At 39.2% G+C, this 17318-nt stretch overlaps 1 protein-coding gene across 2 annotated transcripts in view; it reads right to left on the reverse strand.

Moving 5' to 3' along the window:
* The window catches only part of RAB27A (RAB27A, member RAS oncogene family), a 72280-nt gene that overhangs the window by 7343 nt on the left and 47619 nt on the right, over positions 1-17318 (reverse strand). For both annotated transcript variants that reach the window (XM_082846671.1, XM_082846672.1), the window contains 3 exons: positions 9978-10063; positions 7686-7789; positions 2423-2546 (listed from right to left, as the gene is read on the reverse strand). In XM_082846671.1, coding sequence (XP_082702797.1) covers positions 2423-2546; positions 7686-7789; positions 9978-10063 — 314 coding nt within the window. The remainder of the gene's footprint in view (positions 1-2422; positions 2547-7685; positions 7790-9977; positions 10064-17318) is intronic.

Consider the following 17318-nt stretch of genomic DNA (forward strand, 5'->3'; position numbering starts at 1 on the left):
TTTCTGTGAAAATAATCATTAAACTTATATGTTCAAATTTGTGAAATGCATGTGAACCAAATTTCCCCTTTACACCTTCCTCTGCCAAACAGCCTACAGAAGTCTATTTTATGCTTCATAAATCCTGAGGGATGTCCGTTTCCACCCCTTTCCATTCTTCAATAATTTCAATTATCTTATCTGCTAATCTCTCCTCTCCTTATTTTAACTCAGCTCAGAAACTTTACATTGAGTCCCTCTTATGAAATACTCTCCAGATCTTCCAACCTGGGCACAGAGGGAAGACAATCCCTGTTATCCCCAGAGCCCCCATATAGTCAGAAAGCAATGCCAGGCTCTTTCATACCAGGCAGGAGATGGGATCCTAAGAACCTGCCCAGAGGAAACAAGCAAAGGGCTGAAGAAGGCCAGAGGGTAAGAAATCAATCCAGACTCCCCCACAAAGCTTGACAATGTGCTTCTTTGATCCAGCTAACTCCCCTAGCTGCCCAATTTTTTTTTTTTTTTTTGGTCTTTGCAAACACACTTCTCAAAAGCATGGTCCACAGTTTCCGTTGCTTCATCACTTACTTCCTCCTCACCCCCTTGCAACACAGCGCCCAGCTTCAACACTTCAGAATCCTCCATGATATTTGATCCCTCCCTCTTTCCTTCCACTACTTTACACAAAGTGCCTCTCATGAGAGGAGGGGACATATCAGGTGATCAGAATCGCCTGCAGGGCTCTGTCAGCCTCCATTTCAGAATCACCTCCGTCAGAGGTTCTCAACCTCTGCTCACAGAAATCACATGGAGAGCTTTTAAAAGATACCAGGGCCCGGCCCCCACTCCCTACCTGTGGTGGCTTTGCAATCTGTCAGCTTGGCTAGATTGAACAACACTTCCCAGAATTCCCTTCCCAGTCAGGGTAGACCACAGAGAGATGCAGCGGGGGGAATGCAGAGGGCGGAAGTGAAGGAGCAGCCATTCTGCTCATACATCGACGCTTCTCCACTAGCTCATCTCGTTGGCACAGACCAGTGACCAGACCTGCCCCCTTTCCACCTTCCCCTAGATCCTCCTTCAGCTTCTCCAACTCCTGGGCCAGGTGTGTGTGTTTAGCTCTGTGGCAAAGGGTCTTGGCTTCTGTAGGACACCCACACCATCCAGGTCAGAAGCCATAAGAACTGATACAAGTTTCAGTCCATCATTACGGGTCCCAGCTGGTTCTGGCTCTCCGCCACTTCAAATCCATCTTCCCCTCTGACTGCCTGCCCTGTGGGCTCCAGAGTCAGACACAAAGCAACACTTTACAAAGGCTGCCCGACAGCTCTCCACTTCACCCCACTCGTCATCCCCAGACTGACCTGGGAAAGTACTCATAACAGCCCTCCACGTTTGAAGGCTTTCGGCAACTTCCTGTGTCCCGGGAGATCAGGTCCACTCTTCTTACCTGGTGTTCAAAGCTCTCCAAACTCTGGCTCCTTCCCACCGGGCCTTCCACTCCCGCCCACCCCCGGTTTGAACCCCATTGTTGAGTGCTTTCCGAACTCAATCAGCCCAAGGAAGAACAAAGCAGGGGTCACACAAAGAAAAGGGAAAAGGCCTCCTCCGGCTTCCTCGGGCCTGCCTAACAGAGGCCGCCAACGTGGTAACGCCCCTACACACAGCCTACTGACACCCCACACCATATCTCTCTCTCCCTCTCTCTCTCTCTCTCTCTCTCCCCTTCCTTCTCTACCCTACTTGCTGCCTCCCACTTATATTAAAGGTAATTAATACATACACATTTGCATTCTCATTATATTAGAGGCAGAAAGAAAGTAAAGCACAAATTGTTTTGTAGACGTGCCCCAGACACCTTAATTAGCAGCGGCTGACCCCTTCTCTCATGTCCAGTTAATGCTGCTGCTACTACGAACCTATTCCCTGAGCTAAAGGAGGAAGACAGTATTTAGTTGATTCTCCAGCACAAAAACACAGCTTAAACCAAAGGGGATCTTCACAGTCCTCTCCCAGCACAGGTATTCCAAAGCCAATAAGGCCTTCTTGTCTGCAGGAGCTCTCTACAGCAGCATAGGAACTGGCTTTGAAATTTCCTCGCTGAATATAGAGAATTTCCTTATCCTGGGTGTCTCTTACCTGCATCTTGGAAAGGAGGCCTTACATAGTTAGGGCATTTGACCTCAAAGCTGTCTTTCTTCAAACACCAAGAGACTGAGAAAAACGGTACTGAAGCACTGAATGAGGGCCCTCGCCCACTGCTGTTGCTATGGTTCCCATATCATATAATATTAATATGCAAAGTAGGTATTTGACACCTCCCCCCAAGGGCTACATCTGAGTGTTTCAATTTTTTGCTTTTGCCCTTTTTGTTATCCATTCATATGCAAATGTTTGCATTGGAAACTTGCCCTGTAGATTCCTCCACAAAAATACTCACCCATACTTCTCTGCAAGTCCTCTGGCTTCTTCCTCTTTTACTACTCTTTGGTCTTCCAGATCACTCTTATTTCCACATAACACTATATCTGGGTTTTCACAATATGCATGCATTTGTAGCTGGCCTATTAATATAAGAAAATTTATTATAGGTAAGTAATGTAAGTCTATGATCAGTGGAGAATACATGCAAAAGTGCTTTGAAACTGTAAATGGATACACAGATATAAGGAACTGATATAATTCTTTCAAAGCACCAAGACCCTAAGCTATAAAACTAAATGGATGGGGCAGAGATGTAAAACTAATCCTACCCTTATGCACATACCCCAGCTTATTTATATCGGAGAGGAATGGGAGAATTTGTTCTCTCTCCAAAAGTTATGTACACACACACACACACACACACACACACACATGCATACACATACAACATAGCTGTCTTTCTTATGAAGGCCATTTGAAAAAAAAAACTTGGAGGATTTACTAGTGCTTATGGCTAATTTTAAAGCTCTGTTTGTCGTATATTTTCTCTCCATAGCAATGACATTTTAAAACAAATTGTCTTTCTATAAACTAACCTATTTCCATCTGAAATGTTTTTCACATTTTCCTATTATCCTAAGGCAGAATCAATTTATCTAAAACAAACAAAATATAGGATCAAATGAAGACAGAAAACCCAGAATAAGTAGTAAATGATTCTGTCACCAGAACCAAGAAGCAGGAGACTACAATTCTTACTCCATAGCTGCTATTTCTTTTCACCTGAAAACCTGTAAACAGGCAATAATTTTTAATAGCAGTTAAATCAAGGGAAATTCAACTAAGCTAAAGAGCTTAATCTCCCAAAGAAGGAAAATAAAGCCTTATTTCTTCCTCATCACACTCCACAATGAAATGAAAGCAACTCAAACTTGCACAATAAGATATCCTCAAAAATGTGTGGCTTAATTTATTTTTTATCATGGTTAACCAGAAAAGTGTTGACATTTTAGTTCCTCATTATAAAGTCATGTTCGCTATATCTTATCAGGAGAAAGTCAAATCGGCAAGTATTTACTGAGCAGTAAGGGAGGCCTGATACTTGGTGTAGAATTCAGGGCACTGACCTTTGCCCTCAAGGGACAGTTAGGGGAAATAAGACCCATACAGGCAAGGCCAAACTGTGTACCATTTCCAACAACAGCCGAGACCTTTCTTTCCTCCAGGCTGTTACACATGCTGTCCCCACACCCTTGAATACCCAAACACAACCTTCCTTCAGGGAATCCCAACCCTTCCTTTAAGACTTGCCTCTCAGTTACCTCTACTGTGAAACCTTTCTGGTCTCCAGAGAGACTCTGCGCTCTGTTAACACCATGTCTATTCAGTGTCATGGTTATGAGCATGAACTCAGGACTCAGGGTGTCTAAGGTTGAACCCTGGCTCTGCCATTTACTAGCTGTGTGGCCTTGAGGAAGTTATGTGGCCACTCTGTGCCTCAGTTTCCCCATCTGTAAATGGTGATAATGACGGTACTTACTTCATAGGGTTTAGGTGAGGATTAAATGAGTTAATTCAGCAACTCTTCAGGTAAGGTCCATGGACCAGCAGCCTAACAATCACCTGGGAACTTGTTAGAAATGCAAATTCTCAGGTACCACCCCAGATCTACTGAATCAGGAAGGCTGGGTTTCAGGCCTGGAATCTGTGTTTTAACAAGCCCTCTGGGGGGATCTAGATGCATGCTTGCACTTGACAATCATTAAGTTAATATAATAAAGAATTTAGAGCTGCTGTGTAGTACCAGTAGTAATGTTTAATAGTATTTACTTTGAGGAGTCTGGGAAGTACGATAACTGATAATTTTTCTTTTTTCCCAACTTTTCTACAAAATCTGTGAATTACTTACCATGGGTTCGATCCCTGGTCCAGTAAGATCCCACATGCTGTGGAGCAACTAAGCCTGTGTGCCACAACTACTGAGCCTGCACTCTAGAGCCCATGAGCCACAACTACTGAGCCCACGTGCCACAACTACTGAGCCCAGGCACTGTAACGACTGAAGCCCGTGTACTGGGGCCCACGTGCTGCAACTACTGAAGCCTGTGTGCCTAGAGCCTGTGCTCCGCAACAAGAGAAGCCACCGCAAAGAGAAGCCCACGCACTGCAACGAAGAGTAGCCCCCACTCACCGCAACTAGAGAAAGCCCGTGCGCAGTAATGAGGACCCAACACAGCCACAAAAGAAAAAAAGGTAAATTAGGGACGTCCCTGGTGGTCCAGTGGCTAAAGACTCTGTGCTCCCAATGCAATGGGCCTGGGTTCGATCCCTGGTCAGGGAAAATAGATCCCACATGCCGCAACTAAGAGTTTGCGTGCTGCAACTAAAGATCCTACATGCCTCAACTAAGACCCGGCACAGCCAAATAAAAAAAATTTTTTAAGTAAATTGATTAATTCTTTTAAAAAATATCACCAAGGAAAAAAGCACATACATAAATAACTACAACTAGAGGTGGTATGTGATACGGACCCTGTAAGTAGTACAAAAGGTAATAGGAGTTAAGAGGAGAGAAAGAATTTAATCCAACAAAGTTATCACAGAAAATTTCATGGAGGCCATATTTTGCTATATTTTAAAGAAAAAGTAAAACTCAACTTTTTAAGGAAATGGGAGTGGGTGTGAGGAGGGCTTTTCAGACAGAGGGAATAACAGGAATAAAAATATAAAGGCAAAAATACGTTAAAAATATACCTGCTGGGCTCTTGTCCCATTTATGTGAGGCTACAGAAGAAAAGTTTAGAAATATAGGCTGCTTTAGAGTTTCCCCACAAAACACGCTGCCTGTGGGCATGACTGGCTCCTCCTACAAGCTCCAGAAAGACAGGTGAGTGATAAAAACTATCTGATTGCTCTCAGATTTCAAATTCAGGCCCAGAGGACACAGCTCTCTATTCAGTCTCCTAAACTCAGCAGGGATCACCTTGGGACTCTTACCCCTTGCCCAAGATGGCATGGACAGATCTTGGGTCAAGGGAGAAGGGACTGCAATGCAGCTCTAGAGAAGCAAAGGGAGGGGGCAGACTTGCTTCCTCCCCTTGGGCCTTCAGTGCCCAGGACTCAGCTACCTGCTCAATGCAACACTGCCTCTGTTCTTCTATCACCATTAGTGTGTATATATATATATATATTTTTTAATTTGACCAAAAAAAAGAAGAAATGAATGATCCCTCTAATAGTCAAAATACTAACAGGAAGAGGCAAAATAAAATGTATAGATAATTAACAAATTTTTATTCCTAATTAAGATTTGCTATTACCACCTCTGACACTGAACCTTATACCATTTTTTTAAAAACGGGGCTGGAGGGAGGAGAATACTTTCCATTGAAGATGCGAAATCTCCAATATGCATGTTTTCTTTACCTAACTGGGCAAAAAGAATTCTTTTACACTATAAGGAAAACATAAAATAATACATACATACACATAATTTCACATGATTTTGTTCTTCATCTAACTAGCCATAAAGCCCAAATGGACAAGATTTATCTTGTCCAGAGTTTCCGTTTCTGCCAGTGAAAAATAGGTGGGTTGATGCTCTTTCGATGCTAAGATTCTATAAGCCCATCTCTAACAACAATCCTTATAAAGTGCTTGACTTAAGAAAGCCCCAGAATTTGTTCCGATGATGCAGAGGCGAGAATGATGAGCAAGGAATGAGGATAAGAGATTAGAAATAGCCACCACCCTTCAATTGTAAGGGTGTGTGACTCAGGCAGGCATTTAACGAAGTGAAGCCCAGTAAACATGACTAAATTGGGGAACCTATATTTAAAGTATTAAATAGCTCTTCAACTCTTAGTGATCAACTTAGTTGAGAAAGAACATAAAGGGCCACTGAATCAAGGGGAAAAAAAGGCCACTGAATCAAAAGCCATAAGGTCCATGTCATTGGACAAGTCTGTTACTCTGTGAGGCTCAGCATCTTCATCCTAAAATTAGGACACACCACCTCCCTGCATCTGCTCACAGGGGGCACGTGGGGATCAGAGACAAACTATGTGAAAATGCTTTGAAAACCACAAGGCACTAATAAATTACTTATTTAAAAACTCTTTTTTTTTATTTTTAAAAATTATTTATTTTTGGCTGTGCTTGGTCTTCGTTGCTGCGCGCGGGCTTTCTCTAGTTGCGGCGAGCGGGGGCTACTCTTCGCTGTGGTGCACAGGCTTCTCATTGCGGTGGCTTCTTCTGTTGTGGAACATGGGCTCTAAGCTCACGGGCTTCAGTAGTGTGGCATGTGGGCTCAGTAGTTGTGGTGCAAGGGCTTAGGTGCTCCGCAGCATGTGGGATCTTCCTGGACCAGGGCATGAACCTGTGTCACCTGCACTGGCAGGCGGATTCTTAACCACTGCACCACCAGGGAGGTCCCTCATTTTTTAAAATAAGGTTTTCTACTATAAAAACCACAGCCCATTACCCTTTCATAATACAAAAACTCCAAATTCTTAAGTAGTGGGTGTTTCGAAATAAGTGTTTTCACTTTAAAGATTTGGATGTTAAGAATTTAACATCACAGCCCTCTCAATAGATTCTCTAAGGTAACACTAATACAACCAACAGAGGAAAATGTACATTTGCAAGGCAAGAAAATGATACATTTGGTCAAGTAGCAGTATTTTAAATGGCTACTATAACCAATCATGTAAGAGATTAGGCTGTCTCCAAAGAGCCAAAATGCAGGTTCATATATATTTTGCTGGGGACCACTCTGGCCAATGCAGTTCTAGAGGTTTCTATGACGGGATCCTCCTGGTAAATGCTCTGGCCCTAAAAGTAGAAAGGGGCCTCGAAATACAGAAGAGACATGGAGCCAGGGGTGGGGTCCATTAAGTTTCCAAAAGGGTCAATGTAATATACGTTTTAAACCCTGGGATGGTAAAATACCTGATAGCACTTCTCTAGGCTTCTATTTCCTCATCTATAAAATGCAGATGAGAGTCCCCTTTGTGGAAAAGACTGATGAAGAGATAACGTAGAAAGCACTCCTTGTATCTAGAGTGCAGGATGCACTCAACAAATGAAAGTGAGCATGACTAGGGAAAGCAGAGTATCTCAGTTATCTTCACCCCTAAACTAAGAGCCTTGCTCCTTTAAACAGCATCTTAAACAGCACTAGGAGCTCTTACAGAACAACTTACAAAAGAAGTAGAATATAAAAGGGATTTTATTGCAGGGAGTGGGAAGCAAGAGGCAGGGAGACTATTAACACTTACTTATCCAGTTTCTGACACTGAGGAAACTTTGCTCATTTGTCAGATCAAAAAGCAGAAGAAACCCCATAGCGTCTCTGAAGAATGCGGTTGTCAAGCTGCGGAACCTGGGAACATAAAGCAGATTGGTCACCTAAACCATGGCCCCACTCTTGAGAGATAAAGCCACCAGCAGTGCCCTCAGCCTCTTACAATAGTTCATCAAAAACAAGTTAGATGTTTAATAACATGCCGCTGTTTCTAGTAACTTCACATTATACATGCATAAATCTTATTTGTGCAAGATTTACTGTATTACATTAATAGATAATTTCAACAGTGTAGAATTATGTACATAATCAATGATATTGGATAGCATACAAAATATAGTAAGTAGTTATCTAGAGCAAGAAAGAATATGTGAAAACAAATCTAGACTTTCGAAAATGCCAACAATTATCCAAAGTTAAACGTGCAATTTTCTTTTAAAATAAAGACCATTTGTGTAAACTTTTAAAAAATTTTAAATAAGTTAGATGATGCTATTCCAAACATGTACATTACAGTTATTTATCTGACTGATAAAAGTTTATGTGTTAATAGGCCGTGTGATTTAAAAACCCAGCCTGCTGGACAGGGATGACAAGAACTAGCTCGTGATTCCTTAGTCTCAGACAAGAATTTATTGTACAGTTAAGAGTTAAATAGGCCAAAAGCAACGGTGCTTGCTGTGTTTGTCTTCTTTGTCCTGTGAAAGCTTGACTTGATTGAACATCACAATGTGTTCCATGACCTTTTAATGTTCAGTCTCTAAAGAAATCTCTTATCTCTGAGAACCATTTCTTTGGCTTTAAGGTGGGGATAGTATTGCCTCAGTCTCCCCTTTCTTGGTACTCTCTCCACCAAGGATTTATCCTGCTCTCTCCCCTCTCTCTCCCCCTCTAGTAGCAGGTTTTCTCTTATTTTGCTTTTATGCAAAGCCTGCAACTGTCAGGCAAAGGCTCCAGGGAAGAAAATACTGGTACGAATCTGTCATCTAATCCGCTCTTTTAAGTTTTCTCAATTATTTCTAATCCATGTTTTTACAAAAAGAGTACTTATCTTTCAGAGATATGTACCAAAATAGTTACGAATGAAATAATTTGCTATTTGGGATTTGCTTCAAAATAATTGGGCGGTGGGGGTGGTGGGAAAAGGTGAGGAATATACGTGAAATACGATGGGCCACAACTTGATGGCTGTTGAAACCAGGGAATTAGTACCTGAGTTCACTGTACTCTCCTCTCTACTTCTGCATATACTCGGAGTTTCCCATGATAAAAAGTTAAACAAACAAAATCCTTCAAGGAAATTGTGAGAGATAACATGGCTATAGTTAACTAAAAGCAACTTCAAACAGACTTGTGGTTGCCAAGGGGGGAGAGGGGTGGGGGAGGGATGAATTGGGAGTTTGGGATTAGCAGATGCAAACTATTATAAACAACAAGGTTCTATTATATAGCACAGAGAACTATATTCAATATCCTGTGATAAACCATAATGGAAAAGAACATAAAAGAGAATGTATATATTTGTATAACTGAATCACTTTACCATAAGCAGAAATTAACACAACACTGTAAATCAACTCTACTGCAATTTTTTTTTTTTTTTTTTTTTTTGTGGTACGTGGGCCTCTCACTGTTGTGGTCTCTCCCGTTGTGGAGCACAAGCTCTGGACGCGCAGGCTCAGCGGCCATGGCTCACGGGCCCAGCCGCTCCGCGGCATGTGGGATCTTCCCGGACCGGGGCACGAACCCATGTCCCCTGCATCGGCAGGCGGACTCTCAACCACTGCGCCACCAGGGAAGCCCTACTGCAATTTTTAAAAAGTAACTTCATATGAAGATTTCATGTGACATTTTTGTCATGCAACCTCTGACCATATAAATTAATTCCAATGAGATTTTCTACTAGGTTTCAACAATCAGGTAAGAATAACGCATACAACTCTACGGCTTTCTTTGTGGTTGAGTGAACAGCAAAAGCAAACGGAGAAAAGTATACAGATCTAAAAAAAGGGTGGGAGAAAAAGAAAAAAGTCCATAAGTAAGAGGGTCCATTTTGAAAAGGATCCATTTTTCCTTTGACCTTGTACGAAATAAAGCCACCATTATCAGCTCAGACTGATACATTTCCTGCTAATTTGGCAGCATGTCTTATCCAGGTGCAAATCAACTAATCAGCTGGCCTTTTCCTGCTCAGGTCACTGTGTGAAGAGCGCAGCTGTTTTTCCCCTTTCCTCCAGTAAGGAGCACGTAAGTGAAGATCTCATACCTCTCCTGCCCTGCTGTGTCCCATAACTGCAGGTGGATTCTCTGGCCTCTGCCAATGGCTCCATCTGGTCCATTGGCTCTGTACACCTAAAATGGAAAAATGAAAGAGAAAAAGAGAACTTCTGAGAGAACTTCTTCTCACTTTCCTATTCAGTACAACTCCCCTAAGCATCTAAACTTCTAAAGGAAATCCCATCTGGAATACAATCTTATTTGTATTTTATTCCAAATAATCGTCTTTGGGTAACACAATAATTTGTATTAAATGATGTATGTACATTATATATCTTTATAAATATATTACAAAATATACAAGTAATACATAATTTGTATTAAAAAATAATAATCAGCTCACCTTTCCTCAAAGTCCCCTCAGGTCACTAGTTTCAGGAAATATTACCTTCTCCCCATCCTATGTTTAAAAAGTACTCTTAAAACAATTTTATAGGAAGGGCCTCTGAAAATCTCTTCCTCCATGAAAGCAATAAAAACACTGGCAAAAATAGTCAAAATCAACTTTTTCCAAACCCTAAAAATTAACAAAAGCTTGCAACATTCCAAGGAGCACCTATTCAAGAAAAACAGCTGAATATCAGTAAAAATTGTAAATTTTGTGCCTTTTTAACTTGTCCTATTCCCATTCCCCCTCCCCAGCTCCACTGTAGCCTTGAAAACCAACAGATGCACAACTACAGTAGCTGTGAAAACCATCAGTGCAGCAACCACTGTAGGAAGGAGAGGCAGAACAGGTTTGGAGTTCCCCAAAAGCCTCATCCCCAGAGTAGTGTCTGAAATCTGCCTGTAAAGCTCCATTCCCAAGTCTTGTCTTTATTTTATCTGACTTAACTTGCTCTACGAGAAAACCCTATCCTTAGACCATTTATTGAAAGCAATCAGCAGCAATTATTTAACATCACAGCTACCAAAGGCAGCAAGACCAGTTGGACCTAATCTAACCCAAAATCTTAAAGATAAGATATGAGATGTCCACAGAGAGATTTGAAAAGTTTCACAATATTCCTTGGAACCTACTAGGCCAGGCTCATGTGCATGGTTGTACATATGTCCAGGAAAGACCTAAAAATGCCCTAATCTCTCACCTTTGGCTGACCTTGAGACTCTTCTCAAGCAGAAGTGAAGGCTAAGGCAGAGTTGTAAACTGCCTGCAGGAGCATTAAGCAAACATCCCAGCACACACACGCAGTCCCTCAGAGAAAGCTGAGAGATATACTGGCTCAAGAATTTAAGAAACTTTCTGTCCACTCATTAGCTGACCACTAAGTTAACTAAGCAGAGACTTCAGTAGCTGCACGTAACAAGAAATACAGACTTCACAGAATTAGCCCAAGAACATCACTAAACAAACAGTGAGGACAAAAATAAACGGGAGAAACAAGAAACCCTTGGGAATGGGGAGGAATCTGATTTCCAGAGTTGCTACATTCTATCAATGTAAATGTTCAGCTCTCAACAAAATTTATAAGACACACAAAGAAATAGGAACACACACACAGATAAAGCAACCAAAAGAAACCATTCCTAAGGAAGCCCAGATGTTGAACTTACCAGACTTTAAATCAGCTATTATAAATATGTTCAAAGAACTAAAGGAAATCATGTCTAAGGAATCAAAGGAAAGTATGAGAATAATGCCTCACTGAATAGAGAATGTCAATAAAGAGATAGATATTATAAAAAGTAGTAAACAGACATTCTGGAGTTAAAAATTATAACTGAAGTGCAATATTCACTAGAGGGGCTCAAGAGGAGATTTGAACTGGCAGAAGAAATAATCACTGAATCTAAAGATAGCTCAACTGAGATCACCTAGTCTACTCACAAAAGAAAAAAAAAGGAATGAATAAAAGTGAAGAGAGGGAATTCCCTGGTGGCACAGTGGTTGGGAATCCACCTGCCAGTGCAGGGGATGTGGGTTTGAGCCCTGATCCAGGAGGATCTCACATGCTGTGGAGCAGCTGGGCCTGCGTGCCACAACTGCTGAGCCCGTGCGCCACAGCTACTGAAGCCCATGCGTCTAGAGCCTGTGCTCGGCAGCAAGAGAAGCCACCTCAATGAGAAGCCTGCGCACGGCAACGAAGAGTAGCCCCTGCTTGCCGCAACTAAAGAAAGCCTACGCACAGCAACAAAGATCCAACACAGCCAAAAATAAATTAACTAATTTTTTTTTAAAAAGTGAAGAGAGTCTTGGAGACCTATGGAACACCATGAAACATACCAATATATGCATACTAGCAATCCCGTAAAAAAAATAAAAATAAAAAAAAGGAGAGATAGAAAGAGGCAGAAAAAATATTTGAGGAAATAATAGCCAAAAACTTTCCAAATCTGATGAAAAACATTCATCTCCACATTCAAGAAACTCAGTAAACTCCAAGAAGGATAAGCTTGCTGATACTGACTAGACATATCACCACCAAACTGTCAAAATCAAAAGACAGAGAGAATTTTAAAAGCAGCAAGAGAAAAGTGATTCAGCACAGGCAAGGGATCCCAATAAGACTAAGAGCTGATTTATCATCAAAAAAAATGAAGGCCAAAAGGCAGTAGGATGACAAAAAATGTTGAAAGAAAAAAGACTGTCAACCAAGAATCCTATATCCAGCAAAGCTATTCTTTAAAATTAAAAGAGAAATTAAGACAACCTCAGATAAACAAAAACAGAAAATTCATTGCTAGCAGAACTGCCCTGCAAGAAATAATAAAGACAGAGCTTCAGGCTGAGATGAAAGGACCCTAGCCAGTAATTCGAATCCATACAAAGAAATAAAGAGCACCAGTAAAGATAACTACGTGGGTCAATATAAAAGACAGTATAAATGGTTTTTTGCAACTCTTTCCTTCCATCTGATTAAAATACAATTGCATAAATTAATAATCATAAACCTGTGCTGATGGGCACACAGTATATAAAGATGCCATTTGTATGACAATAACAGTGCAAAGTAAGGGGTAGGAAATGGAGCCACATAAGAGCAGAGTATGGCATTGAAATTAAATTGGTATTAATCCAAACTAGATTGTTAAAAATTAAGATGACAACTGTAATCCCTAGGGGAACTATTAAGAAGATAATTCAAAAAATATATAGTAAAAAATGAGAAGGGAATTTAAATAGTATACTAGAAAATATCTATGTAACACAGTTGCAAAGAAATAACAGAACAACAGAAAAAAGATAAGATACACAGAAAACAAGTAGCAAAATGGCAGATATAAATCCTACTCTATCAGTAATTATATTGAATATAAATGTATTAAAGACTCCAAGTGAAAGGCAGGGGTTGGTAGAATGGATTTAAAAACATGATCCAACTATATGCTATCTACAAAAGACACACTTTAAATTCAAAAAGGTGTAGGGAAAAGGATGAAAAAAATATATACCATGCAAACAATAACAAAGAGAGAGCTGGAGCGGCTATACTAATATGAGACAAAATAGACTTGAAGACAAAAAGAGTTATTAGAGACAAAGAAGGATATTTTATAATGATAAAAGGGCTGATTTATTAAGGATACATAGGGATAAAAAGAGAAATGAACAATTTGACAATAATATTTAGAGACTTCAATACTACTTTCAATAATGGATAAAACAGGGGCTTCCCTGGTGGCACAGTGGTTGAGAGTCCGCCTGCCGATGCAGGGGACACAGGTTCGTGCCCCGGTCTGGGAAGATCCCACATTTTGTGGAGCGGCTGGGCCCATGAGCCATGGCCGCTGAGCCTGTGCGTTCGGAGCCTGTGCTCCGCAACGGGAGAGGCCACAGCAGTGAGAGACCCGCGTACCGCAAAAAAAAAAAAAAATGGATAAAACAAGCAGGCAGATGAACAACGAAACAGAAGACCTGCAGAACACTGTAAGCCAATTAGACACAATAGACATCTACAGAAGATTTCACCCAACAACTGCAAAATACACATTCTTCTCAGGTTCACATGAAACATTCTCAAGGACAGACCATATGTTAGGTCATCAAACAAGCCTCAATAAATTTAAAAAACAGAAGTCATACAAAGTATGTTCTCTAACCACAATGTGGTAAAATTAGAAATCATTAACAGAAAGAAATTTGGAAAATTCATGAATATGTGGAAATTAAACAATACAGTCTTAAATAACCAATGGGTCAAAGAAGAAACACAAGGGAAACTAGAAAATACTTTTAGATGAATGAAAAGCACAACATACAAAAAATATCAAGTGAACTTAAAGCAGTGCTCAGAGGGAAATTTTTAGCAGTAAACACCTATATTAAAAAACAAGAAAGATCTCAAATCAATAACTTAAACTTCAACCTCAAAAAACTAGAAAAATAAGAGTAAACTAATTCCAAAGCAAGCAGAAGGAAAGAAATAATAAAGATTAGAGTAGAAATAAATGAACTTTTCTTTGAAAAAAAATCAAGAAAATTGATAAACCTTTAGTTAGACTAATCAAGGATAAAAATAGAAGACTCAAATTCTTAAAATCAGAAATGAAAGAAAGGACAACACTACCAACCTTACATATGTAAAAAGATTATAAAGGAATAGTATGAACAATTGTATGCCAAAATATTAGATAGCTTAAAAGAAATGGAGAAATTCCTAGACCCAAACAATTGAAACTAACTCAAGAAAAAATAGAAAATCTAAAGAAATATATAACCAATAAGAAGACTGAATTCATAATAAAAATAACTTCCCACAAAGAAAAGGCCAGGCCCAAATGCCTTCACTGATGAATCTGATCAAATGTTTACAGAAAAATTAACACCAATCCTTCTCAAACTCTTCTAAAATATAGAAAAGAAGGAACTACTTCCCACCTCATTTTATGAGGCCTATATTATCCTGACACCAAAATCAAAGATACGAGGGGAAGAAAAACTACAGACCAATATCCTCTCTGAATACAGACACCAAAATACTAGCAAAAAGAATCCAGAAAAATATATAAAGGATTATATACCATGACTGAGTAGAAGTTATCACGAGAACAACAAGATTGGTTTAACATACAAAAATCAACCAATATTGATTTGTAATGGAATAGAACGGTTATAGAATAAAGGACTAAAACCACACGACCATTTCAAAAGATGCAGAAAAAGCATTTGAAAAAGTCCAACACCTTTCATGATAAAAATGCTCAACAAATTAGGAATAGAAGGGAACATCCTTGACCTGAAGAACAGCATCTATGAAAAATGCACAGCTTATATTACACTTAATGGTGACTGAATGCTTTCTCCCTAAAAGACAAGACAAAGATGTTCTCTCTGAACACTTCTATTTGATTTTTTACTGGAGGTTCTCATCAGGGCGATTAGGCAAGAAAAAGAAACAAAACATACCCAAGTTGGAAAGGAAGAAGTATAACAGAAGATGGGAATTCCGAACGTCTCTTTCCTATCTTGTATATAGGAAATCCTAAGGAATAAAGACACACACAGATACATACACCCCCTACACACACATGTACAGGTTATATTAAAACTAATAAACAAGTTCAGTAAGGTTCCAGTATACAAGCTCAACTTACAAAATAAATTGTATTTTTATACACTGGCAAGGAACAATTCAAAAATAAAATTAAGAAAACAATTTAATTTATAATAGCATAAAAAGATTAAGATACTTAAGAATAAATTTAATTAAAAAGTATAAAACATATTCTGAAAGCTATAAAATATTGTTGAAAGAAATTAAAGAAGATCTAAATAGGAAAACATTCCACGTTCACAAATCGGAAGACTTAATAGTGTTAAGATACCAATACTCACCAAATTATTCTACAGAGTCAATGCAAACCCTATCAGAATCTCAGCCGGCTTCTTTGTAGAAATTAACAAGCTGTCCCTAAGATTCATATGAAATTGCAAGGAACCCAAAACAATCGTGAAAAAAGACGAAGTGGGAGGACTCGTGCTTCCCAATTTCAAAACTTACAACAAAGCTACAGTAATCAAGATAGTGGCATAAGGATAGACATATAGATAAATGGAATAGAATTGAGAGTCCAAAAATAAACCCTTATATTTATGGTCAACTGATTTTCAACAAGAGTGTCAAGAACATTCAACAGGGGAAAGAATAGTCTTTTCAACAAATGGTGCTGGGACACTTAGATATACACATGCAGAAGAATGAAGTTGGACCCCTATTCACCCTATACCCCAAAATTAACTCAAAATGGATCACAGATCTAAATGTAAAAGCTAAAACTATTTGCATATCATATATCTGATAAGAACATTTATCCAGAATACACACAAAAAAAAACCTCTTAAAACTTAACAACAAAAAAACAACCAATTTCAAAATAGGCAAAGGATCTGAACAGACATTTCTCCAAAGATGATAAACAAATGGCCGCTAAGCATATGAAAAGGTGATTGTTCCACAACATTCATCATTAGGGAAATTAAAGTCAAACTTGCAATGAGGTACCACTTCACACCCACTAGAATGGCTACAATCAAATAGACAACAGGAAGAGCTGGTGAAGATATAGAGAAATTGGAACCCTCACACACGGTTGGTGAGGATGTAAAATGGGGCAGCATCTTCTGAAAAATGTGAAAGTCCCTCAAAGTTAAACAGAGAGTTATCATATAGCCAGTCAAATCCGCTCCAAGCCTATATAAGTATATTGAAAACGTAAGTTCACCCAAAAAATGTATATGAATATTAATAGAAGTATGGTTCATAACAGCTAAAAAGTGAAACAACTGAAATGTCCACCAATGGATGAATGGATAAACAAAATGTGGTATACCAATACAATGGAATACTATTTGATCATAAAAAGGAATGAAGTTCTGATACATGATACAACATTATGCAGAAAACATTACACTAAGTAAAAGAAGCCAGACGCAAAAGGCCACATATTGTATGATTCCATTTACATGATAAATCCAAATGAGCAAATCCAGAGAGTAGATTAGTGGCTGGGGGAGGGAAAATGGAAAAATGCTAAAGGATATGAGGTTTCTTTTGGGGTGATGAAATGTTCTAAAATTTGGTAGTGGTGACAGTTGCACAACTGTGAATATACTAAAATACCACTGAATTGTACATGTTAAATGGGTGAATTTTATATAAATTATATCTCAATAAAGTTATTTTTTAAAAACAAAGTTATAAAATGGGGATTAGTTAATAAATATAATCACAAGCATACAGGGGAGGCGCAAGATGGGGTAGGGAATTGAGAGGTACAAACTACTATATATAAAATAAATAAGCTATAAGGATATATTGTACAACACAGGGAATATAGCCAATATTTTATAATAACTATAAATGGAATATAACCTTTAAAAATTGTGAAT

Source organism: Leucopleurus acutus (assembly GCF_964270905.1).
Source record: "Leucopleurus acutus genome assembly, chromosome: 1".
Lineage (NCBI taxonomy): Eukaryota > Metazoa > Chordata > Mammalia > Artiodactyla > Delphinidae > Leucopleurus > Leucopleurus acutus.